Below are 25,790 nucleotides of genomic sequence, written 5' to 3' on the forward strand. Positions count from 1 at the left end.
TCCATAGAATATGGAATAAAATATCCATGGAAGGAGTTGCAGTGACAAAGTTTGGAGCTAAGACTAAAGGATGGACTATCCAAAGACTGCCCCACCCGAGGGTCCATCCCATAATCAACCACCAAATGCAGACACTATTGCATATGCCAGCAAGATAGCTGTCTCCTGTGAGGTACAGATATAAACAGAAAAAAGTGCCTGACAAATACAGAAGTGGATGCTCATAGTCATCTATAGGATGGAACACAGGGCCCCCAATATAGGTGCTAGAGAAACTACACAAGAGCTGAAGGAGTCTGCAACCTTATAGGTGGAACAACAATGAACTAATCTGTACCCCAGAACTCATGTAGTAGCTGCATATGTAGCAGAAGATGGCCTAGTCAGCCATCATTGGGAAGAGAGGCCCCTTGGTCTAGCAAACTTCATATGCCCCACTATAGGGGAATGCCAGGGCCAAGAAGTGGGAGTGAGTGGGTAGGGGAGCAGGGCAGGGTAGTGTATAGGGGACTTTTGGGATAGTATTTGAAATGTAAATGAAGAAAATACCTAATAAAAAATGTGGATAAAAAAAACTATGTAATAAAAAAAGTCATCTCATACATACATCACAGTGCCCTCCCGCTTCTCTTCCCAGTCCCTCTACCCCAGATAAACTGCTCCTCCTTTTCCTTCAAAACAGGGCAGGCCTCTCAAGGATATCAGTGAAACATGGCATATCAAGTTATAACACCAGGCATATCCCCCCATATTAAGACTGGTCAGTAGGGGGAAAAGGGTCCCCAAAGCATACAAAACAGTTGGAGACATTTCCAGCTTCCACTGTTAGAATTCCCATAAAAAGTCTAAGCTTCTCAACCATAGCATATAAACAGAGGACCTGGGTAAGTCCCATACAAGCCCCTTGATTGTTGTTTCAGTCTCTGTGAGCCTCTATGAGCCCTGGTTAGTTGATTCTGTGGTCCATTTTTTTTTATGATGTCCTTAACTTATCTAGCTCCTACAACCCTATCTCACCCTCTTCTAAAGGATTCCCTGAGCTTTTCCTAATGTTTATCTGTGGTTCTCTGCATCAGCTCCTATCAGTTTCTAGATAAAGCCTCTCTAATAATGATTATGTTAGGCTCCAGTCTACAAGTATAGCGGAGTATCATTAGGAATCATTTTATTGACTTTTTCTGGTGATGAGAGAATGGTCTCCCCTTCATGGTATGACTCTCAAGTTGGACCAGTCATTGGTTGGACACCATGCTTAAGAAACAATATTCAACATCCTCACCCATTAGGGAAGTACAAATCTAAATGTCTGAGATTTCATTTAACACCTATGAGAATAGCTAAGATCAGAAACATGAGTAACAGCTCATGCTGGTGAGGGTATGAAGCAAGGAGGAACACTCCTTTTCTGGTAGGAGTGCAAACTAGTATGGCCACTTTCAAAATCAATATGGTGGCTTCTTAGAAATTTGGGAGAGATCTATCTCAAGACTCAGCTATCTCCATTTTATTTGGACTAGGAACTAAGTTCATACAGAAGAGTAGAGAACTACACATTATTTGGAACAAAATGGTAAAGTTGGAATCATTAATTTTTGCAACTACCACTTTATAGGACATAATCCTGGGTAGTCAGAGGTTAGTCCTCCAATAGTAGGAGGATATATGCTCTACTACTAGCTTGGGAGACAAGCAAATTTTCTAGACTTGACCACATACCCATTAATTGTAAATGATGGGGACTGGAAACTCAGAGAAACCTTTTTCATCACACAGGAAAAAAAAAAAAAAAAAAAAAAAAACAGGTCTGGTCCTTACGAAAGTAAAGAGCTGCATTCAGTTGTCAAATAAGCTTTGAGAAAGAGCCCAAGCTCTGGGTGGCAAGGCATGCTAGATGACTTAAGAGACCCTGAATAAGGAATTATTTGTGCTCATTTCTATGAGTCAATGACTGGGATAACAAGTAATTGTTTAGATACTGGAAATGAGGCTGTTTCCTTCAAACCAAGGGACTCCCATGTATGACAGAATCCTAGTGTTTCACTCTTGCATCCTATGTTCTCATAGCTCAGTATATCCTAAAGGAAGGCATGACCCATGCAGCAAATTCACACTTTTTAAAAAAAGTTATAATTGAGTGATTGTTTTGGAAGCATGTATATTAAAATTGGACTAATATAGAGAAAAGGAAGACATGCAAATTCTTGAAACATTTCATATTTGTGTTCATATGGTCAGCACTAACAAAAGTAAACATGTTTTCTAACAACAAAACACACAAAAATAATCCCTCAAGGTACTAGGTATAATACCTTAAATCTTAATAAACAAATTAAATTTAGTTTTAACTTAATAAGTTAAACAAAGATGTTTATAACTATTAAATTTCTATGGTACCATGGGTTTTCTGTGTTTTAGATACCTTTCATTTAAATTGATCACATTACATTCCAGCCCCAACCCCAGACATAGAGCTCACATAAACATCTTTGTCAAGAGTTACAGGTGACTCAGTACCTTTTGTCAGTTAGATACCGGCTTCTTGTTTCAGTGCTAGAAGTGTTCCCAAATATGTAGTCACTAGAGGTTTCTATGTACATCCTGTTATTTACTTTATGAATATTTATCTTTGACTCTGCCAGGAAACTAGGTAAACTAACTACAGATTTCCACTCTCTCTTTGTTCATCCGGACATAATCCCTTATGTGCTGCAGTCTTTCCACCCCCATGCCCTGCTCCCATCTCCTGTAGATCCCACAGATCTAACCTCCCTTACCAACTCCTTGATCTATCCCAGCCTGCAACTCCAGCAATGTTAACCCAAAGGCCAGTCCTGTCAGAGAAACAAATGGGCTGACTGGGTATTTGCCTCCCCTTCTGTCCTTCAGTCCCAATTGCCTCAGACTCAACCCCAGGTCCACATGCAATATAGGACTAATATCTAAAATAAATAAACAAGACAATAATTTGATATTAAAACCCAAAGTAATCCAATTAAAAATATGGTACAGATATAAATAGAAAATTATCAATAGAGGAAATTCAAATGGTTGAAAAATGCTAAAAGGAATGTTTAACATTCTTAGCCTCGGGGAAATGCAAATCAAAATGACTCTCAGATTCCATTTTACACTTATCAGACTGGCTAACATCAATAACCCAAGTGACAGTTCATGCTGCAGGGGATGTGGTGCAAGGGGAACACTCCTCCATTGCTGGTAAAAGTGCCAACTTGTACAGCTACTGTGGAAATCAATATGGCAGTTCTTCAAAAAATTGGGAATTGATCTACCTCAAGGTCCAACTATACGACTCTTGGTCATATACTCAAAGGATACTTCATCCTACCAAACAGACACTTTCTCAACTATGTTCATTGTTGCTTTTACTCATAATATCCAGAAACTGGAAACAACCTAGATATCCTTCACCAGAAGAATGGATAAAGAAATTGTGATACATCTACACAATGCAGTACTACTGAACTCTTAAAAAATGACATCTTGAAATTTGCAGGCAAATGCGTAGAACTAGAAAAAGACATCCTGAGAGATGTTACCCAGACACATAAAGATAAATATTCTATGTATTCAATTATATGTATAGGTATATATATTAAGTATAAAATAAATGATAATCAGACTATAACTCACAATCTCAAAAAGGTCAACTTTAGAAAAAGGGACTAGAAGGAACATATGGATCTCCCTGGGAAGAAAAAACTGAATAGAACAAACTATGAGCAGAATTGGGATGTGTTTTGAGGGATGCCAATGGGAATGAGAATGGGAGGTTTGAATGGGGAGGAAGAGAGGATATGTGGTTGAGGGAGGGGATATGGGGAAAGACAGCTAGAGTTGCAGGACGTTTAGAAGGTGATATGGAAACATAGTGCAATAGGAACTCCCTAAAATATTGTGAAGGCAGTACTAACAAATCCTCCAAATTGTGAGGGAGTCAGAGTTCCAACTGGACATTCATCACCAAACAGAGCTTGCAGTACAGGGAATGAATTACATCCAATTAAGTTGTTGGCCAAAGTGGTACCGTGGAAATCCCCAAACAATCTGAGCAGTAACCAAGATAATGGGTTCATATCTGCAAATGGACAGCAAGACCCTATCGCTTAACATAATGCCCACACAACGCACTGAACATGGAGAGGTAGAGCCTACATAGAACCTCCACCTCCATCTTCTAGTGTCTTTGGTAGGGGAAATTACTCTTCAGACTACTGAAAGAGAAAGGTAAATACCACCTAGCCACAAAGCCTTTGATCTGCAATCTTTTCTGCTTACAAAATATGCTAGCACAATGGTGGTACAGGGCATGTAGGACCATGTTACCAAAAAGACATAAGACCCGACAAGGTTGAATGATCTCAGACACCAGGAATCCCAGAAATATGAAACAAGTAGGAGAGGAGGCACTCTATATCTGTATACCTGCTTTGGAACATAGCCACTACACCCAACCGAGAGGACCATGCAAATGCATATGACCAGAAGGAAAATTGTCCTGAATCTGGTATTTTTATTGTATGTTAGTTGACAGAAAGACTGAACCTTAGGAAAACTGATATAGAAAGACTAATGCTAAAATAATTTAGGCCTCACAGCCCCTATTCATTTCACTCAATTCTGAAAAGTCACTGTCTTTAATCTAAAAGAAATCTATTAAATCCAATGACTCTCAAAATGAGTTTTTATTAGTAGTTATCAGAAGTTATAAGTGTCACAACTTTCTTGACAAGTGAAGCTGAAATATAAGAAAGCCCTCCACCTTTCATGGAATCAGTATTTAACTAGAAATGTGGTCTATTATAGAGACTTAGGAGTACAAACTAGCTCAATTCAGTGAGCATCTCTCAAGACTGCACTCAAAGATCACCTCATCTTCTTACTTTCATCTTCCTCGTTCAATGAGAGTTCATTAAAAGTGACAGATTTGCATGTCAGTACATTCAGATATAACTGACACTGAAACAGCATTAACATGAATGAATTATTGCTAGTATTTTATGAGTATGTTTAGCACAAAAGGACAAGTTTGGATCCACTCTCTTACCTTCTCACCCTTTCATTTTATACTATGCAGGAAAGCACCTCGTATATATCACCAAGTCTTGCACACTTCTTAGTAAATTTTTGTTCACTATAAATTATATGTTCTGTGTCATTTTGTTGTGGTAGCACGAATAAGCTCAAATAGAATATCAAATAGAGTGAAACACAATGGTGTGGCACTTTATAGATTAAGCAAGAAAAAGTCACTTCTACCTGGGATATTTTTTTCTCTCTTCTATCAGTTACTCTATCACATGACAACTCATATAGAAGAGATTTAATGGAGTAATGGAGTTATGTAGCAGCCTATTCAACAAATAAATGTGGTCTATAGATCAGATCAACTGAGAACAAAACTTGCTAACAAGTACTCATAGGAATTTGGAAGAATCTCTGCTATTAGCTAGCTAACTGTGACTACAACTTCTTGAGATCTTAAATCTAAACTAGCCAGTTAGCTCCTCCCAAGCTCCTGTACATCTCAATGTGATAAAACTGCTTAGTTTTAATAGTCTTAATTTTTTTTAAAGATTTATTTATTTATTTATTTATTTATTTATTTATTTATTTATTTAATGTAAGTACACTGTAGCTGTCTTCAGACAGCACCAGAAGAGGGCATCAGAACTCATTACAGGTGGTTGTGAGCCACCATGTGGTTGCTGGGATTTGAACTTCAGACCTTCGGAAGAGCAGTCGGGTGCTCTTACCCACTGAGCCATCTCACCAGCCCAATAGTCTTAATTTTATTTGTCACATGACAACAGAAAACTGGAAACTAACTAACATGCTATTTGTACAGACAATTGAACCAAATGGACAATAACTCCAGTCTATCACCATAAGGTATATAAATAACAACAACAACAACAACAAAGCCAACCTAAAGAAATGGTGAACAGATCTGAACGAGAAGACATGGCAACAACTTAGCCTTATAACATTATTCCCAAAGTGTTTGGATTTGAAGGATCAACCTTAAGTATTAACAGAAGTGAAAACAGTCTACTGAAAAACTGTGTAAGAGGAGTGTCATTACCACAGGTTGAGGAGAGTGAGCTCTGCCATGACTGCAGTCTCTCTCTAGGTTTCAACTGAAGGAATGATTGCTCATTCTTATACCTGCTGCTGGCACTATGGGACACCATCCCATGATCCTCACTAAAATCTACAGAGAGTGAGAGGGATAACATCTTCTCTTTATAAAATTAATGTGCCACAATTATTTGCTATAACAAAAACATACTGTATACTATATAGTAGCATTTCTCTTGTCCAAACCAATCATTTTCCCTATATAATCAAATATTATAATAAAGAGTAAAGTAAAATTACCTCATTAGAAGTAGTCTACTGGCACAGCAGAAGTGTTCTGAGGTCAAAAAATTATCTCATTGAAATTGTTTTCTAAAATTTGTAACAACAAAAATAATGCTAAGATTAAAGCATTTTTGAAATGGTTATTTAATAAATATTATTGTAACTAATAAAAACGTTATAAATGTTTTATAGATTAATTTAATACCCTAAAATAAAATGTCTGAATTTCGACACTATTTCTTAAATATTGATTTGTTTTTTGTTTCTCTTTTCTAAATGGACATTTAACACCCATGTTAAATGTTTTGCCATCATACCAAGCTTCTGTGTTTTAAATAGTCAGTAATTCTAAAATTCTGTTAAGAGAGTAATGCCTACTTGGAATATTCCTACTAGTATATGTAGTGATTATAAAGTTGAATTTGGTCTCCTAGATAAACGAATAGTGCATAATGTAAAACTATGATAGTTTAAAATTAGTTACAGAGTTTTCTGCAGAGGATAAAAAGCCAGATATTTTGCTAATGACTAAAAGGAATAAGAAGACATCAAAGATTGCATCATGATTTAAAAACCAGGACTACATAGAGGCATATCTCCCACACTCCTAAGAGGTGGTGAACTTTCTCAAGTCATCTGAGAGAACTTTCATGTGGACTTTGAAAACTCTTGATGATACTCATCTTTAACACTACTGATGATAAAGTACCCCAAATAACTAATTTTTCTCATATTTTTGTTTTTTAAATACTTTTGCGGTTAGATGGTTAGATTTTTAGCATTGTTTGTGGTATCTAACATTTAACCTCCTTTATTTTTAAGTAACAGAATCATACTAATCTTAAATTCAATGAAGTTACAAATGGAGATATCACATCCTTTCATTTAATCACACCTTCTTGTTACAGCAGGTTGCTTACCCTAAACCCCATTTAAAAATTTTAAGTTCTTTCATAGTTTTTAAAAATATTCTCTCTCTCTCTCTCTCTCTCTCTCTCTCTCTTGTGCATGTGTGTATGTGTGTGTGTGTTTCTCTCTTTCTCTCATTATTCAATGTAATTTTAATAAAACAAACAAAAAAGAACTAGTTTTTAAATATCCAAAGGTTTTGGTTAATTCTTTTTATTCAAGTTATCTAAAAACACACCAATGTCTAATAACAATAACATTCATAATGACCTATATCTCAAGTACTGACATTACTTGATTTAAATAGAATCTAAAATGTTTTATAATACAATTAGTTATTTTTAAAAATTAATTAAACAATATTTATATGTTAGTAATAAAAAAGAGACAGTACTGTAGTAACTTTTTAAAGTCCCACTATTATTTAATGGGGCTTTAATTATTTAATTAAATAATTATTTAAATGTAAGTAAGATAGTTAATCTAATACAAATGATTGTAAGTATCTAATACAAATGATCGGAACTACATAGTCACTACATAGTTAATCTTGTTAAAATTATGTAAATTTGGGTAATTTTAGATGTTTGCTTCATTTGTAATTTTCAATTCATTAGGATAAAATTTATTCTTGATTATTTAATTTTAGGTATAATAATCTATATCCCATGTAAATATTATGTCAGATACAAGGAGTGTAAGAACAATATCAGGTTCAGATTATGATGACTAATAGTTTTGATGTGATCCAGAACTTTTTGAATTTCCTTACCTATTTCTCTCTCCTGAAGATATTTGATTTGACCACTACTCAGCATCATATATACACTAGAATTGGTATTCCTAGCTTCAAGTGATCTTAATCACATTTTGTATATTTGTGAGCCACATATTATTTGTTAAAACTTAAATATTATAAGGACCCTGCATGCAATTATGGTAATTGGACAAATAAGCATGTGAACAAAAACTCCTGAAAAAAAAAGTTGTGTGTAACTATGAATGAAATTTTCAGAAAAGAAACTGTCTTTAGAGACTAACTGGCTGATTATAATTTCAGTCCTACAGTGAAGTTAGAATGTTGCAGGTTCAAAAGCTAACTACCTCATTTTGGGCTAGTTCTTGCCTTCTGAAACATTCATTTCTTTCACACCTGTGTTGGAATTACCACCTTGTGTATAATAGACAAAAACATTTAGGATTTATTAATTTAGAAAACTACTAGTGTCCACCAATACAAAACTAAGAATGTCATCAGATAGCTTCATAGGCCTGGAGAAAAATTTCTCCCATCTTGCTGTTTCCGCCTCTCTGATGTATCTACAAATGGATCTTAAAGTTGCCTTGACTTGAGAATTTCTTTGTTCTGGAAAACGATAAAAAGTTGATGAAACTGCTTCCACATTGGAACATGAGATTGGGAGTAACATAAATCTGTGTTCCTGAGTCATGGTCACTCAAAATAGCAACAGAATCTTTTAAACTATCTTTTGTTCCTTTTCTTAAAAGCTATATTTACCCAAAATATTTTGATTTTATTTCCACTAACGTTGCTAATCTTCAGATGAAGACTTGTCAGGGCTGCTTCTATAGACATATGTATAAGAAATAACAATTTAGAATGAATCTTATGTTATTTCCTTATTTTGTTTTACCTGGATTCAATGAGGTTTATTTCAGGGAATGTGCATATTATACCTCTCCAATTTAAAAAGGATGTCTACATTCCATGTATAGAACCCGATTCTCTGCCCATGCCTGGTTCTGACAGAACAGATGAAAAAGCCTTACCTTGGCTACAGGAACCCAGGGTGGCTTTTTGTTCTTACAGCAGCAGGAACACTCACTGCCAGATCTGAAGTACAAAGTGAGAGAAGAAAACTTGGTGACTGAATGCTTCAGCTCCTGTCTCCTATTAAAATATTTATCAGCCTCAATTCAACATGGCCCAATATCTTACACATTAAGGCTCAATTTTAGGGGGTCTGGGCCAGTGCCCTGAGTAGACCTTGGGTGCGAACTACACAACCAGTCCTTCAACACCCAGAGGAAGCTCCATTCCCAGGTGCTCTAACATGCCCAGGATCATAGGATCAGAGGTGAGGAGGATATAACATAGGTTCCAGATACACTGAAAGTAATTGGGACCAGTGGGATCCAGGGACATAGTACTACCACTGGACCAGTGGCATGGGTTACTTCTGGACTGATCCAATTCCCTGAGCACCCCTTGAGCTTGAACTTCACAGCCAGTCTAATAACACCCAAGGAAACTCCAATCCCAGGTGCTCTAACACACCCAGGATTACAAGATCATAGGATCCTAAGGTCCCAGGAACTTGCTCACACCAGGAGCTCAGGGTCCCAGAGGCAGCTTGACTTACAGGAGCTCTGACACACCCAAGATGTCAGAATCACAGGATCCCAGAATCACAGGATCACAGAGACAGCTAGAGTCTGAGGAGTTCTGACACAACCAAGATCACATAAAGTACATGCAAGGGTAGGTAGCACTAGAGATAACCAGATGGCAGGAGGAAAGCTTGAGAACATAAGCAACAGAAACCAAGGTTACTTAGAATCCTGAGAACCCAATTCTCTGACCATAGCAAGTCCTGGATACACCATCACACCTGAAAAACAAGATATGGATCTAAAATGACTTCTCATGATGATGATAGAGGATTCTAATAAGGGCATGAATAACACCCTAAAAGAAATACAGGAGAACACAGGTAAACAAGTAGTAGCCCTGAAAGAGAAAACAAGCAAACAAACAAACAAACAAACAAACAAAAATCCCTTAAAGAATTACAAGAAAACACAACCGAACAGGTGAAGGAACTGAACAAAACCATATAGGATCTAAAACTGGAAATAGTAAAAATAAAGAAAGCACAAAGGGAGACAATACTGGAGATAGAAAACCTAGGAAAGACATCAGGAGCCATAGATGCAAGGATCACCAGGAGAATACTAAAGACAGTAGAGAGAATCTCAGATGCAGAAGATACCATAGAAAACATTGACATAACAGTAAAAGAAAATGCAAAAAGCATAAAGCTTCTAAGCCAATGCATCCAAGAATGTGGGACACAATGAGAAGACCAAACCTAAAGATAATAGGTATAGAAGAGAGTGAAGATTCCCAACTTAAAGTGTCAGTAACTATCTTCAACAAAATTATAGATGAAAACTTCCCTGACCTAAAGAAAGAGATGCCTGCTGGGCATAGTGGCACACACCTTTAATCCCAACACTGGGGAGGCAGAGGCAGGAGGATTTCTGAGTTTGAGGCCAGCCTGATCTACAGAGTGAGTTCCAGGACAGCCAGGGCTATACAGAGAAACCCTGCCTCGAGAAGAGAGAGAGAGAGAGAGAGAGAGAGAGAGAGAGAGAGAGAGAGAGACCCATGAACATACAAGAAGCCTACAAAACTCCTAATACACTGGACCAGAAAAGAAATTCCTCCTGTCATATAATAATCAAAACAACAAATACACTAAACAAGGAAAGAATATTAAAAGCAGTAAGGGATAAAGGTCAAGTAACATATAAAGGCAGACCTATCAGAATTACACCAGACTTCTCAACACAGATTATGAAAACTAGAAAATCCTGGGCAAATGCCATACAGACCCTAAGAGAGAGAGAAAAATGCAGGCCCAGGCTACTATAACAAGAACTCTGAATGGCCAAAGACAGAGAAAACAAGATATTCCATGACAAAAACAAATATATACAATATATTTACACAAATCCAGCCCTACAAAGGATAATAGATGGAATACACCAAGACAAGGAGTGAAAATGCACCCTAGAAAAAGCAAGAAACTAATCTTTCAACATACCCTAAAGAAGATAGCCACAAAAATATAATTCTGCCTCTAACAACAAAAATAAGAGGAAGTAACAATCACTTTTCTTTAATATCTCTTAACATCAATGGACTAAACTCCACAATAAAAAGGCATAAACTAACACACTGGACACATAAACTGGACCCAGCATTTTGCTGCATACAGGAAACACACCTAGTGACAAAGACAGCCACTACTTCAGAGTAAATGATTGGAAAGCAATTTTCCAAGCAAATGGTCCCAAGAAACAAGTTGGAGTAGCGAGGAAACTTCATACTGGTCAAAGGAAAAAAATCTACTAAGATGAACTTTCAATTTTTGAACAAATATGCTCCATCTCCAAGGGCAAGGATATTCATAAAAGAAACTTGACTACAGCTCAAAGCATGCACATATTGCACAACACACAATGGTAGTGGGAGACTTCAACACCCTACTCTCAACAATGGACAGATCATGGAAACAGAAACTAAACAGAGACATAGTGAAACTAACAGAAGTTATGAACCAAGTGAGTCTAACAGATATTTATAGAACATTTTATCCTGAAGCAAAAGAATATACCTTCTTCTCGGCACTTCATGGTACCTTCTCCAAAAGGGACCATATAATTGGTCACATAACAGGACTCAACAGATGCAAGAAGACAGAAATAATCCCATGCACCCTATCAGATCACCACGGACTAATGCTGAATTTAAATACCAACAAAAACAGTGAAAAGCATATACACATGGAAGCTAAACAATGATCTACTCAATGATAACTTGATCAAGGAAGAAATTAAAGGCTTTTTAGGATTTAATGAAAGTGCAGACACATGATACCAAAACTTTGGGGCACAATGAAAGCACTGCTAAGTGGAAAACTCATAGCTCTAAGTGCCTCCAAAAAGAAACTGAAGAGAGCTAACAAGAGCAGCTTGACAGCACACCTGAAAACTCTAGAACAAAAAGAAGCACAAACACCCAAGAGGAGTTGACAGCAGGAACTAATCAAACTCCAGGCTGAAATCAACTAAGTAGAAACAAAAAGAACTATACAAAGAATTAACAAGACCAGGAGCTGGTTCTTTCAGAAAATCAATAAGATAAATAAACCCTTAACCAGACTAATCAGAGAACACAGAGACAGTATCCAAATTAATAAAATCAGAAAGGAATAGGGAGATATAACAAAGGAAACTGGAAATTCAAAAAAATCATCAGACCCTACTTCCAAAGCTTATACTCAACAAAATTGGAAAATCTGAATGAAATGGACAATTTTCTAGACAGATAGCAGGTGCCAAAGTTAATACAAGAGCAGATAAACCCTCTAAGCAGTCCCCTAACCCCTAAAGAAATAGTAACAGTCATTAATAGTCTCCCAACCAAAAAAGCCCAGGGCCAGAAGGCTTTAGTGCAGAATTCTATTAGATCTTCAAAGAAGACCTAACACCAATAATCTTCAAACTATTCCACAAAAATAGAAACAGAAGGAACACTGCCCAGTTCATTCTATGAAGACACAATTATGCTTATACATAAACCAAACAAAAATGAAATGAAAAGGACAACTTCAGAACAATTTCCTTTATGAACTTTGATGCAAAAATACTGATTAAAATTCTTGCCAACCAAATCCAAGAACACATTAAAACTATCATTCACCACAATCAAGTAGGCTTCATCTCAGATTTGCAAGGATGGTTCAATATACGGAAATCCATCAACTGAATCCAGTCCGTAAACAAACTCAAAGGAAAAAAAAACACATGATCATTTCATTAGATGCTGATAAAGCATTTGACAATATTCAACATCCCTTCATGTCTTGGAAAGATAAGGAATTCAAGGCCCATAGCTAAGCACAGTAAGTGCAATATACAGCAATCCAGTAGCCAACATCAAACTAAACGGAGAGAAACTAGAAGCAATCCCACTAAAATCAGGGACTAGATAAGGCTGCTCTCTCTCTCTCTCTCTCCCTATCCATTAAATATAATACTTGAAGTTCTAGCTAAAGCAACTAGACAGCAAAAGGAGGTCAAAGAGGCACAAATTGGAAAGGAAGAAGTCAAAATATCACTATTTGCAGATGATATGATTGTATAATTAAGTGACCCCAAAAATTCCACCAGAGAACTCCTACAGCTGGTAAATAAATTCAGCAAAGTGAACAGATATAAAATTAAATCAAATAAAATTAAATCAATCAGTAGCCTTCCTCTCCTCAAAGGATAATCACAATGAGAAAGAAATTAGGGAAAAGATGCCCTTCACAATAGTCCAAATAATCTTAGATACCTTGGTGTGACTCTAGGTACTCAAGTGAATGATCTTTATGACAAGAACTTCAAGTCTCAAAGAAGGTCTCAAAACATAGAAGGATCTCCCATGTTCATGGATTGGCAGGATTAATAAAGTAAAGTAGCCATCTTGATGAAAACAATCGACAGATTCAATGAAATCCCTATCAAAATTCCAAGTCAATTCTTCATAGAGTTAGAACAAGCAATTCTCAAATTCATTTGGAATAACAAAAAACTCAGTATAGAGAAAACTATTCTCAACGATAAAAGAACTTCTGAGGGAATCACTATCCCTGGCCTCAAGCTGAATTACAGAACAATAGCAATAAAAAAACTGCATGGTATTGGTACAGAGATAGGGAGGAAGAACAATGGAATAGAATTGAAGATCCAAAAATGAACCCACACATTTATGATCACTTGATATTTGCCAAAGGAGCTAAAACCATTGAATGGAAAAAGGACAGCATTTTAAACAAATGGTGCTGGTTCAACTGGAAGTCAGCATGTAGAAAAATGCAAATTGACCCATTCTTACCTCCTTTTAAAAAGGTCAAATCTAAGTGGTTCAAAGACCTCCATAGAAAACCAGATACACTGAAACTTATACAGTAGAAAATTTGAAAGAGCTTTGAACACATGAGCACATGGGAAAATTTCCTGAACAGAACATCAATGGCTTATGCTCTAAAATCAAGAATCTACAAATGGGCCCTCATAAAATTACAAAGCTTCTGGAAGGCAAAGGACACTATCAATAAGACAAAAAGGCAACCAACAGATTTGAAAAAGATCTTTACCAATCCTACATCCAATAGATGGCTAATATCTAATATATTCAAATAACTCAAGAAGTTAGACTCCAGAAAATCAAATAACCTTATTAAAAATAGGGTATAAACAATGACAGCATTAACAACAAACGGTGCTGGCTAAACTGGCAGTTAGAATGTAGAAGAATGTAAATTGATTCATTCTTATCTCCTTGTATAAAGCTCAAGTCTAAGCAGATCAACGAACTCCACATAAAATAAGAGACACTGAAACTTATAGAGGAGAAAGTGGGGAAGAGTCTCAAAGATATGGGTACAGAGGAAAAAATTCCTGAACAGAACACCAATGGCTTGTGCTGGAAGATCAGGAATTGACAAATGGGACCTCATAAAATTACAAAGCTTCCGTAAAGAAAGGGACAGTGCCAATAAGACAAACCAGCAACCAACAGATTAGGAAAAGTCTTTACCAATCCTAAATCCAATAGAGGGCTAATATCCAATATATTCAAAGAACTCAAGAAGTTGGACTCCAGAAAACCAAATAACCCTATTTAAAAATGGGATACAGAGCTAAACAAAGAACTCTCAACTGAGGACTACCAAATGTCTGAGAAGCACCTAAAAAAATGTTCAACACCCTTAGTCATCAGGGAAATGCAAATCAAAACAACCCTGAGATTCCACCTCACACCAGTCAGAATGGCTAAGATCAAAAACTCAGGTGACAGCAGACACTGGCAAGAATGTAGAGAGAGAGGAATACTCCTCCATTGGTGGTGGGATTGCAAGCTGGTACAAACACTCTGGAAATCAGTTTGGTGGTTGCTCAGAAAATTGGACAAAGTACTATCAGAAGATCCAGCAATACCACTAGTGGACATGTACTGAGAAGATGCTCCAACTTGTAATAAGGACACATGCTCCACTATGTTCATAGCAGCCTTATTTATAATAGCCAGTAGCTGGAGAGAGCCTAGGTTTCCCTCAATAGAGGGATGGATACAGAAAATGTGGCACATTTACACAATGGTGTACTACATAGCTATTAAAAACAATGAATTTATGAAATTCTTAGACAAATGGATGGATCTGGAGGATATCATCCTAAGTGAGGTAACTCAATCACAAAAGAACACTCATGATATGCATTCACTGATAAGTGGATATTAGCCCAGTAACTCAGAATACCCAAGATATTATTTGCAAAATATATGAAACTCAAAAAGGAAGACCAAAGTATGGATGCTTTGATCCTTCGTAGAAGGGGGAACAAAATACCCATGGAAGGAGTTACAGAGACACAGTTTGGAGCAGACTGAAGGAATGACCATCCAGAGATTGCCCCAACTGGGGATCCATCCCATAAACAACCACCAAACCAGACACTATTGTAGACACCAACAAGAGCTTGCTGGTAGGACCCTGATATAGCTGTCTCCTGAGAGGCTCTGCCACTGCCTGACAAATACAGAAGTGGATGCTCACAGCCATCCATTGGACAGAGCACAAGGTCTGCAACGAAGGAGCTAGAGAAAGTATCCAAGGAGCTGAAGGGGTTAGCATCTCCATAGGAGAAACAAAAATATAAACTAACCAGTACCCCGAAGGAGGTAAACTACCAATCAAAGAAAACATACGGTGGGATTCATGGCTCTAGCTGCATATGTAGCATAGGATGGCCTAGTCAGTCATTAATGGGAAGAGAGGCCCTTGGTCCTGTGAAGGTTCTATGCCCCAGTATAGAGAACTTCCAGGGCCAGGAACTGGGAGTGGGTAGGTAGGGGAGCAGGGGGAGGGGGAAAGGGATAGGTTATTTTTGGTGAGGAAACTGGGAAAGAGGATAACATTTGAAATGTAAATAAAGAAAATATCTAATAAAAAATAAAAATTAAAAAATGGGGTACAGAGCTAAACAAAGAATTCTCAACGGAGGAATATCAAATGCCCAGGAAGCACCTAAAGAAATGTTCAACATCCTTAGTTATCAGGGAAATGCAAATCAAAACAGCCCTGAGATCCTACCTCATACCAGTCAGAATGGATATGATCAAAAACTCAGGTGATAGCAGGTGCTGGCTAGGATGTGGAGAAAGGGGGAAACTCCTGCATTTTTGGTGGGATTGCAAGCTGGTACAACCACTCTGGAAATCAGTTTGGTGGTCCTCAGAAAATTGGACATAGCACTACCAGAAGATCCAGCCATTATCCAGCTATACTACTCCTGGGCATATACCCAGAAGATGCTCCAACATGTAATAAGGACACACACATGCTCCACTATGTTCATAGCAGTCTTATTTATAATAGCCAGAAGCTGGAAAGAACCCAGATGTCCCTCAACAGAGGAATGGATACAGAAAATGTGGCACATCTACACAATAGAGTACTACTCAGCTTTTTTAAAATGATGAATTCGTGAAATTCTTAGGCAAATAGATGGAACTAGAAAATATCTTACTGAGTGAGGTAACCCAATCACAGAAGAACACACATGGTATGCATTCACTGATAAGTGGATATTAGTTCAAAACCTCCAAATACCCAAGATACAATCTATAGACCACATGGAAGCCCAAGAAGAAGGAAGACCAAAGTGTGGGTTCTTTTGTTCTTCTTAGAAAGGGAAACAAAATACACACAGGAGCAAATATGGAGACAAAGTGCAGAGCAGAGACTGAAGGAAAGGCCATCCAAAGACTGTACCACCTGGGGATTCAGCCCATATACAGTCACCAAAACCTGACACTATTGTGGATGCCAAGAAATGTTTGCTGAAAGGAGCCTGATTTAGCTGTCTTCTGAGAAGCTCTGCCAGAGACTTCCAAATACAGGAGCAGGTACTTGCAAACAACTAGTAGACTGAGCATGGGATCCTCAATGGAGGAGTTAGAGAAAGGACTAAAGGCACTGAAGGGATTTGCAATCCCTTAGAAAGAACAACAATATCAACCAACCAGAACCCACAGAGCTCCCAGGACTAAGCCACCAACCAAGGAGTACACATGGCTTCAGTTGCATATGTAGTGGAGGATGATCTTGTCAGGCATCAATGGGAGGAGAGGTCCTTGGTCCTATGAAGACTTGATAGAGCATCACTGTAGGGGACTTGAGGGTGGGGAGTCAGGAGTGGGTGGGTTGGTCTAACATCCTCATAGATTAGGAAGCAGAGATGGGATAGGGAGGTTCTGTGAGGAAGAGAAACCAGAAAAGGGATTTTTGAAATGTCAATAAAGAAAATATCCAATTAAAAAACACTTAGAAATCTAAAAAAAGACTCAATTTTGTGATTTCCACTTATTTTCTCTTTTAAGTAGTTGTTGGGAGTTCTTCAAAGCCTTCATGTAATGTGGTAGAGTCCATACAAAATCAAACAAACAAAGAATCCATGTTTTCAAGGGGAAAAAAAACAAAACAGACAAAGCAAAGAAATCTCACAATTAGTATGACAGAAAATTTAAAAAAACAAACTGGGGCTGAATTGTTGACTCATTGATTAACAAAATTGGATTTGTGTGTGTGTGTGTGTGTGTGTGTGTGTGTGTGTGTGTGTCTGTATACATAGACTGATCAGGTGAGCTGATTGTATTTATGTGTTAGGAACTATAGAAGAGGGCCTATAGAATCTCCTTCTGTGAATAAGAAAAGTTGCTGAGGCCAAGTTTATGTTAGGGGTTTCCTTGCATGGAGGCCTATAAAGGCATTTTTAGTAGTTTGTGTCAACCACCATTCACTGCCCTAAGAAAGTACACAGATGAGGCCTCAACACATGTGAGTCTCTTTGTACAATAATACAGACTTAGAAGAAATCTGATACTATGTCCACTCATCAAAATAATAGTCTATGAACTCTTCAACCATGAGATCTTGGATCTATTTATACTACCAGGCATGGTTCTCTTTCTATGGAGCAAGGCTTAAAACCAATCAGAAAGCAGTTAGCCACCCCGGTAGCAACCATGTCACATTTCATTCATAGGACTGTCTTGTTAAGCAGGTCTTTATTGTAGCTCTCAAATTATTTCATTCATGGGTCTGTCTGGTTAAGCAGCAATTATTGTAGCTTTCAGGACTCATGGCTGAGTGAAATTGTTGTTGAGCAAGCATTATGTGTATGTGTGGGAAAATATTTATTTATTCATTCTTCTATCATACAATGCATCTTGATGGCATCCTCTTCTCTTTCCACTTCTTCCAGTTTCGTCACCACTGCCTCCCCTTTGCCCCAGATCCATTACTCCCCTATATACTTTCCTTTAGAAAAGAGCAATATATAAAAGTACATTCTATATATTTATAGCTATACACATCAAGCTATATTCTTTGGTCATTTTTTACCAATACCATATCAAAACAAATTTGCAAATAACGATAGCAAAAAATCAAAATTTCGTTTTATTCATTATAATTAGATAAATTTATTTCTCCCTCCTTGAGTTAATGCAGCAATTTTGAAAAATACTGTGAAACAAATATACAAAGGCTATGCAGTATTTCACAGATAGATAAGTTGTACATAGGGACACTGTTTATGTCTTCAAAATAAAGTTAAATATATCCATAAAAATGTGTCTTTTTCTAATAATCCTTTTATGAAGTTAAAACAAAAGGAAATTGAATACTAGCATGTTTAGACAGAGATACTTTCTAAAAGGAAAGCCAACAACTCTGAACACAGTAGAGTCGACTCACTTGTCCCTGGGGATCCCTTTATATGCAACTAAATGTCACAAAAGTAATTTAATCTACAATCATATTAAAATAGAAAATAGGAAAGAGTAAAATTTCTAGGAATCTACCACTTTAGGAATACTACAGTGTTACATATGTCCTAGATGGGGTGCAAGACAGCTCTGCAACCTATAACCACCAACTAGTTAAGATAAGCAATAAAAATCAAACAATTTCAACAGAAAGCCTGTTTCCTTTAGCCAGAGAACTGAAAATGGTCAGTGAAACAAAAGCATCACAGGGAGACCAGCCAACCTACTGTGTGACAGTCCTGCAAACTGCCCACAACAAGGACTGTGTTCCCCACAGTCACTCAAATCAATGTTCTCACCTCCAACAGTGACAGTGTGATAGTAACCGTGATGAAGTCAGGGATACTACTTACTCCCTGCTGAAGCACAATCCCCTTGATATATCAGAGTGATGCTAGGGGTGGCTCTGCCTGAAACTTGAACAATTTTATATTAACCTAGAGCATCCCCGCCGCCACCAGGACCTAGCCAGCATTGGTGACCCTTTCGACTATTTGTATGGAGCAGCAGTAACCTGCTTTATTGTTGCAGCTCCTTCACTGAGATAGCCTCTCAGCAATAATGGCAGCTGTGGATTTTGTCTGCTGAGAAGATAGCATAGGAGAAGTTACAGTTAACAACAAAGGCAGCATCATACCTGACTGCTACAACTTCAGGTGATCCAGGCCCAGGCATGTAAGATGCCCACTGGTCTTATTCTCCCAGTTCTGGTGATCAGGAACGAACTTGTCCCAAAGTCCCCACCCAAAGAAACTAGAACTCAGTTTGCACAGGATTCTAAGAGAGTACATTAGAGAACGGAAGCAAAGCATAGTATTCTGAGGGTTCACTCTGGAAACTAAATACCACAGAGACTACATGTGACTTATAAAAAAGAACACAACCTACATATCAACTAAAGTGGTTGTTTGTAGAAAAGGAAGACTTAAAAAGAATCAGTACTATCCTACATAATATATACAATGTTCATTAAATAATAAAATGAGCACATCATACTTAGGCCATCATAAATATATTTGATATTCACAAATATTGATCAAATGGTAAAATAGACAAATAGATTGTAATAGGTTAAACAATTACTGATTCTCTTGAAAGAATAAATTTAATATGAGACCTACTTCATTATAATTTACTCACAAATTAGAAACTTCACACTGGGGGCTGGAGAGATGGCTCAGTAGTTAAAAGAACACTGACTGCTCTTCTGAAGGTCCTGAGTTCAAATCCCAGTAACCACATGGTGACTTACAACCATCTGTAATGACATCTGATGCCCTCTGGTGTGTCTGAAGACAGCTACAGTGTACTTACATAAAATAATAAATAAATATTTAAAAAAAAAAGAAACTTCACACTGCTGTATTAGGTAGCTATGCAAGCTAACAATTGACCAGTATTAAACTCTATCTTAAACTTTATACACCTAATAAACATCTGTAGAGTTAGGATGGCCATTCTGAAGTCACTAGGTTTCACTTCAGGCTTACGTTTTCACCATCAATTACATTTTTATGAACTTACCTTCCACAGGGGGGAAAAAATCTCATTACAGAGGTAAAACTAAAAAAACAATGAAAAGTTAGCCCTATCCTATTTTGTGACTCATGGGTCTTTTAATTGCTTTTTACCTTTCCACATAACCTAACATTACTTTTTCCAACTTTTGAACTCTTAAAGCATATGCTCATATGCACATGTACACTTGCATACACACACACACACACACACACACACACATGCATTATACTCTGGTATTCACATGGAAAAGAACATGTGGTTTTCCTCTATTTCTGGGTCACTTCACTTAATATCGCACATTTTAAACTCCATTCATTTACCAGAAAATTTTGTGGTGTCATTTTTCTTAAGAGCTGTATAATATTCCCCTTTAAAGAAATAGGTGTCAGGGCTGGAGAGATGTCTCCATGGTTATGAGCACTGGCTACTCTTCCATAGGACAATATACATATGAAAGAAAGAAGAAAAAGAAAGAAGTGACAAGATTGTCTAAATGCAAATTATTTAATTAACTCTTTAATAACAAAAACTCATAGCAAATGTTAAATGAGTCTAATTTTAGTGTGAAAATAACAAAGAATATTTATCTTTATTGTAAATAGCATATTTCTAAGTATTTAAAAAATAATTAGGTAAAAATAAAAAAGAACTTGTCCCAAAAGATAATGTGTCAAATACAGCTTCTAAATCCAGAAGGAAAAGAGAGAACTTGTGCACTATGAGCAACAGAAATGTGAAAATTATAAGAATAAAAGCAGAGGGGAGCTCACTGACCCTGTAGTAGGGAGTTTCGAAAGCTCTAACTGGTGTCACTGAGAGGAGAACAGACATTGAGGTGAGAAGAAGCAGGATAAAATGTAAACAAAGAAGAAGAGTGACAATAAACCACTTTTGGAAAAACACATAAACTTGCATATTCAACAAACAGACCCAATACAAGAAAGGTCAGACTGAAGAAATCTACAAGAATATACTGGTAAGACAATTTTGATGGTACCATAAACCTGTGAGTCCTCAGCTGGAGAGTCCCCAATTGTGATGCTCCTGGTGTTGTTTTACTAAGTGAACATGGTGTATTTGTCAGATTGCATTTAAACCACAGATTGCATCATAGGTTAACACACTGCAAAAAGAAAAGGATGACATTGTACAGAGACTAGAATATCAAGGAAAGAGTGGAGTTGTATGGAGCGTTGTTTTCTAGCCATGGCGTGACTGTTACAACTTAAACCTGCAGAAGCTCTGATTACCTATACAAGACCTGCATGATACCATGTCATATGAAAGAAGATATCCATAAGGTCTTACTGCTCTCTAAGATACTTACTAGTTACTAGGGAAGAAGAGATGTTTCCTTCAATAATATGGTCAGTCAGAAGGTGCCCATGCTCCTGGAAACAACAACACCCCTTGATGATCTTAATTCAAATTTTTAGTGGCATTAAAAGTTATTAAAAAGATGGCCTAGTCAGCCATCAATGGAAAGAGAGGCCCATTGGACTTGCAAACTTTATATGCCCCAGTACAGTGGAACGCCAGAGCCAAAAAGTGGAAGTGGGGGGGGGGGTAGGGGAGTGGGGGGGAGGGTATGGGGGATTTTTGGGATAGCATTGGAAATGTAAATGAGGAAAATACCTAATAAAATATTTAAAAAATTATTAAAAATATGTGATGTTGTGTCAACACATATATAAAATGCTATATAAGTACTATGACCTTACCAAGTATATATATATATATATATATATATATATATATATATATATATATATATATATACTTGATGGTTTAAATAGAGAATAGTATAATAACAAACATCTCTCAAAACTACTCAGAAGCAATATACTTTAAGATATGTGTCAAATTGAAATTTTCTGAAGTTATGACTCAAGGTTTAAAAAAAAAACTAAAGAAATATGGAAGGGAGAAATTTAAAGATAACAGAATAAGAAAATTTCAAATATAAAATTTAACATTTATAATTACCATCAAAGCAAATTATCACAAAATGTCAATTTGCTAATTGAAGAAGCTTATAGAAGGGAAATAAAATCCCAACTAAATTCTAGTCTGTATATAAGAAACTCAACTAAAGTAAAAACAATAGCTTGATTGAAGCCAATGTACCCAACAATGTAAAAGTGTAAATGATAAAATGGTGGAGCAGTTTTGTCATTAGATTTAACTGGTTTCAGAACAGGTGTTTGCCCAAAACAAAAGAGAGCATCATATAGTCATCAAGAGACTGAGTTACAGTGGATTCACATCTCATGTTTATGTGCCAAAGTCTAACAATTCAAATCCATTACAGCTTAGGACTTGTGTCCCTCACTTTTTAGACAAAATAAAGCCCTGAAAAGATCATTGTTCTATCAAGAAACAAGACTGTGTTGGTTTACAAAGGAACCTTAATAAAGTCAGAAAGTATTTGTATTTTATGTTCCCACAGAACAATTATCAAGGGAAAGCACACCATGGTTCATAAAATCAATATTAACAAACTTAAGACACCTGAAATATCTAATTTTAATTCATAATTTTTCCAAATTTAATAAGTTTAAAGTAATTATACAAAGTAACAGAAGATGAGAAAAACCTTAACATGTACAAACTATACAATTAAATAAAATTATAAATAATGCATAGTTTTATGAACAACTTGCAAAGGCCTATTTTACAACTATATGTGAATAGTGCAAAAGGTAAACACAGATTAGAGTGTAAAGAAACTCACAGGGAAAAACTCACAGGTAAAGGAGACCTGAGCAACTTAATGGTTATCTGAGGAACACTGAACATCCCAGCCCAAGACCCACCTCAAGAAGGAAGTAATGCTAGCTTCTCTTTGTAGTAACAAAACCAGGAAAACAGAAGAAAAGAGAACAAAGGTAATGAGAACAATAAACACACTAGAAAACTGAGGTAACACATAGCAATATAAATGTTTGGTTATTAACAAAAAGTATAATTGTAAAGCTCTTAGCAAGAATGGAAAAGGTACAGAGAGAGGGGGTATAATATGAAGTAGAGAAGGCCATAACCAACCCTATACCACCTAAATGGTCAAATATCAAGACTATGATAAAAAATTCTTATCATAAATGTAACAAAATTTAAGAAATAAGAGTACTATTTTCTTTTAAACAATAACTGTCAAACTTAGCTAACCATAAATGGGAAAATTAAGTTCTTCCACACCTAAGAAGCCACTTAAATTTATAGTTTAAGATTTTTGGAAAAATTAAAATTATACATATATATATATATATATATATATATACACATACACACACACACACACATATATATATATATATATATATATATATAGGATTATAATCTGTAAACCTGGGTGATTTTACTGCATAACTTTGCCAAATATTTAAAGAAATCTCTTTAGGTAACCTTTGCAAATTTTATGAGAAAAAAAACCACTTAATAAAATTTGTAAAGCCAGAAAAATATTCACCCCTCTGCAACACTAGACTAAAGTCCAGCAATGTATAAAGAGATAAAAGAGATATACAGCAATGTATAAAAGATATGTGACACATTGATTATAACTACCCTGGTAGGCTAATATTTGAAAATCAGTAGAGCTGTTGGCCAAAAAGTTCTCATGGAAATCCGCAAGAAATTCAAGTTGCTGCCAAGAGACTAGGTTGCTCTCCACAAACTGACAGTAAGGACTCATTGCTGAAGATAATACCCACACAACTCACTGAATATGGAGAGGTAGAGCTGGTGACTGCATAGAATTTTCACCCCTACATTCTAACCTCTTTGGTAAGGGAAGGTACTTTGCAGAGTACTAAAAGAAAAATGTAAATCCCAAATCAGCCATAAAATCTTCAATCTATAATCTGTCCTATCTGCAAAATATGCTAGGGCAACATTGGCACAAAGCTTGTAGGAGTAACCAACCAATAATTTATTTGACTTAAGGGTCACACCAAAAGATAGAAGCCACATGAAACACTGCTTGAGTAACCAAGAATCAGAGACCAGATAGCCCAGAAACCTAGAGTAAAACCAAACACTACTGGGCTAAAGAAAAAGTTATAACAAAAGACTATTTAATGACATTTTATTATACCCACAGATCAGTGCCTTATTCAGTCATCATCAGAGAGCCTTCCTCCTGCAGTGTATGGGAACAAATACGTAGACCCACAGCCACACATTGTGCAGAGAAAGAAGGAGAGACTTTTGGAGTATACTTCTCTACGATGTCTCCATCAAATCCTACCCCTAAGAGATTAAAAAAAAAAAAAGTGTGGAAGAGGAGATTGAAAGAATGTGTGAGCAAGAGAATTGGAGGACACCAGGAAAACAAGACCCTCTAAATCAGCCGAGCAAAGTTCATATGAATCACAGAGACTGAAGCTGGAAGCACAGGACACACCTGGGTCTGCACCAGGTCTTCTGTGTATATATTATATTACATATTTCAGATTAGTATTTTATGAAACTCCTGAGTGTGTGAATGAGTAAGTCTCTGATTCTATTTTCTTGTGTTTCTTCCTTCTATTGGTTTGTCCTGCTAATACCAATGTGATTTTTTTGTTTTAATTATTATATTTTATTTCTTGCATTTTGTTGTTAATCTCTGAGGAAGTTGTCTTCTGGAGTGGATCTGGATGGGGGTGGGACTTGGGGAAAAGCTGGGAGGAGGAGAAGGAAGAGAAACTGTAATCAGGATAAACTATGTAAGATAAGAAACTATGTTTAATAAAAGAGAAATATTAAAAACAGAAAGAAAGAAAATATAACTTAACACATTTCTAAGAGAGATATGTAAATCACAAATACTTTTGTTGGGAATTGGTTCTAATGCTTTGTCTTATTTTGGCTCCCAAAAGTTGGGCTTCCAGACCTGAGGGTCCCTGCCCCCAGCTGGCTTCAACTGATAATAAAGAATTGCCAGACAGCCAATGGCTGGGCAGGGAGACAAGGCAGGATTTTTAGAGTGAGCAGGCAAGAGACCAAGGGAGACGGGAGAGACAGAGAATCACCATGACCATAATGGGAAAGCAGATAGATGAAACTTAAAGGCTCACTGAGATGGAAGAATATAGGGCCACTTTCCTGGATTGGGTCTGAAGTACACAGGTGAAATTTAGATTTTAAAAGATGTTAACTCAGGAATACTGGAGGGGGGTGTTTGCTAGCCTCAAGGAGGTTTAGAAGTGCCCAGTCATTGAACTAGTCAAGGCATATCAAATTAGGTAGCTCATATGAGAGAGAGAGAGAGAGAGAGAGAGAGAGAGAGAGAGAGAGAGAGAGA

General features: G+C 36.7%; 1 protein-coding gene across 9 annotated transcripts in view; it reads right to left on the minus strand.

The window, feature by feature from the left end:
- Sntg1 (syntrophin gamma 1) overlaps nucleotides 1-25,790 on the minus strand; it is an 835,208-nt gene that overhangs the window by 553,414 nt on the left and 256,004 nt on the right. For 5 of the 9 annotated variants that reach the window (XM_029469700.1, XM_029469941.1, XM_029469725.1 and 2 more), the window contains exons 1-2: nucleotides 9,869-9,927; nucleotides 9,085-9,148 (exon numbers count right to left, since the gene is read on the minus strand). In XM_029469700.1, the coding sequence (XP_029325560.1) occupies nucleotides 9,085-9,148; nucleotides 9,869-9,921 (117 nt within the window). In that variant the 5' untranslated portion in view covers nucleotides 9,922-9,927. Of the gene's footprint in view, nucleotides 1-9,084; nucleotides 9,149-9,868; nucleotides 9,928-17,212; nucleotides 17,394-25,790 lie in introns of those variants that run through there. The other 4 variants (XM_029469832.1, XM_029469788.1, XM_029469987.1 and 1 more) reach the window with 2 other exon arrangements.

Source organism: Mus caroli, chromosome 1 (genome assembly GCF_900094665.2).
Source record: "Mus caroli chromosome 1, CAROLI_EIJ_v1.1, whole genome shotgun sequence".
Classification (NCBI taxonomy): domain Eukaryota; kingdom Metazoa; phylum Chordata; class Mammalia; order Rodentia; family Muridae; genus Mus; species Mus caroli.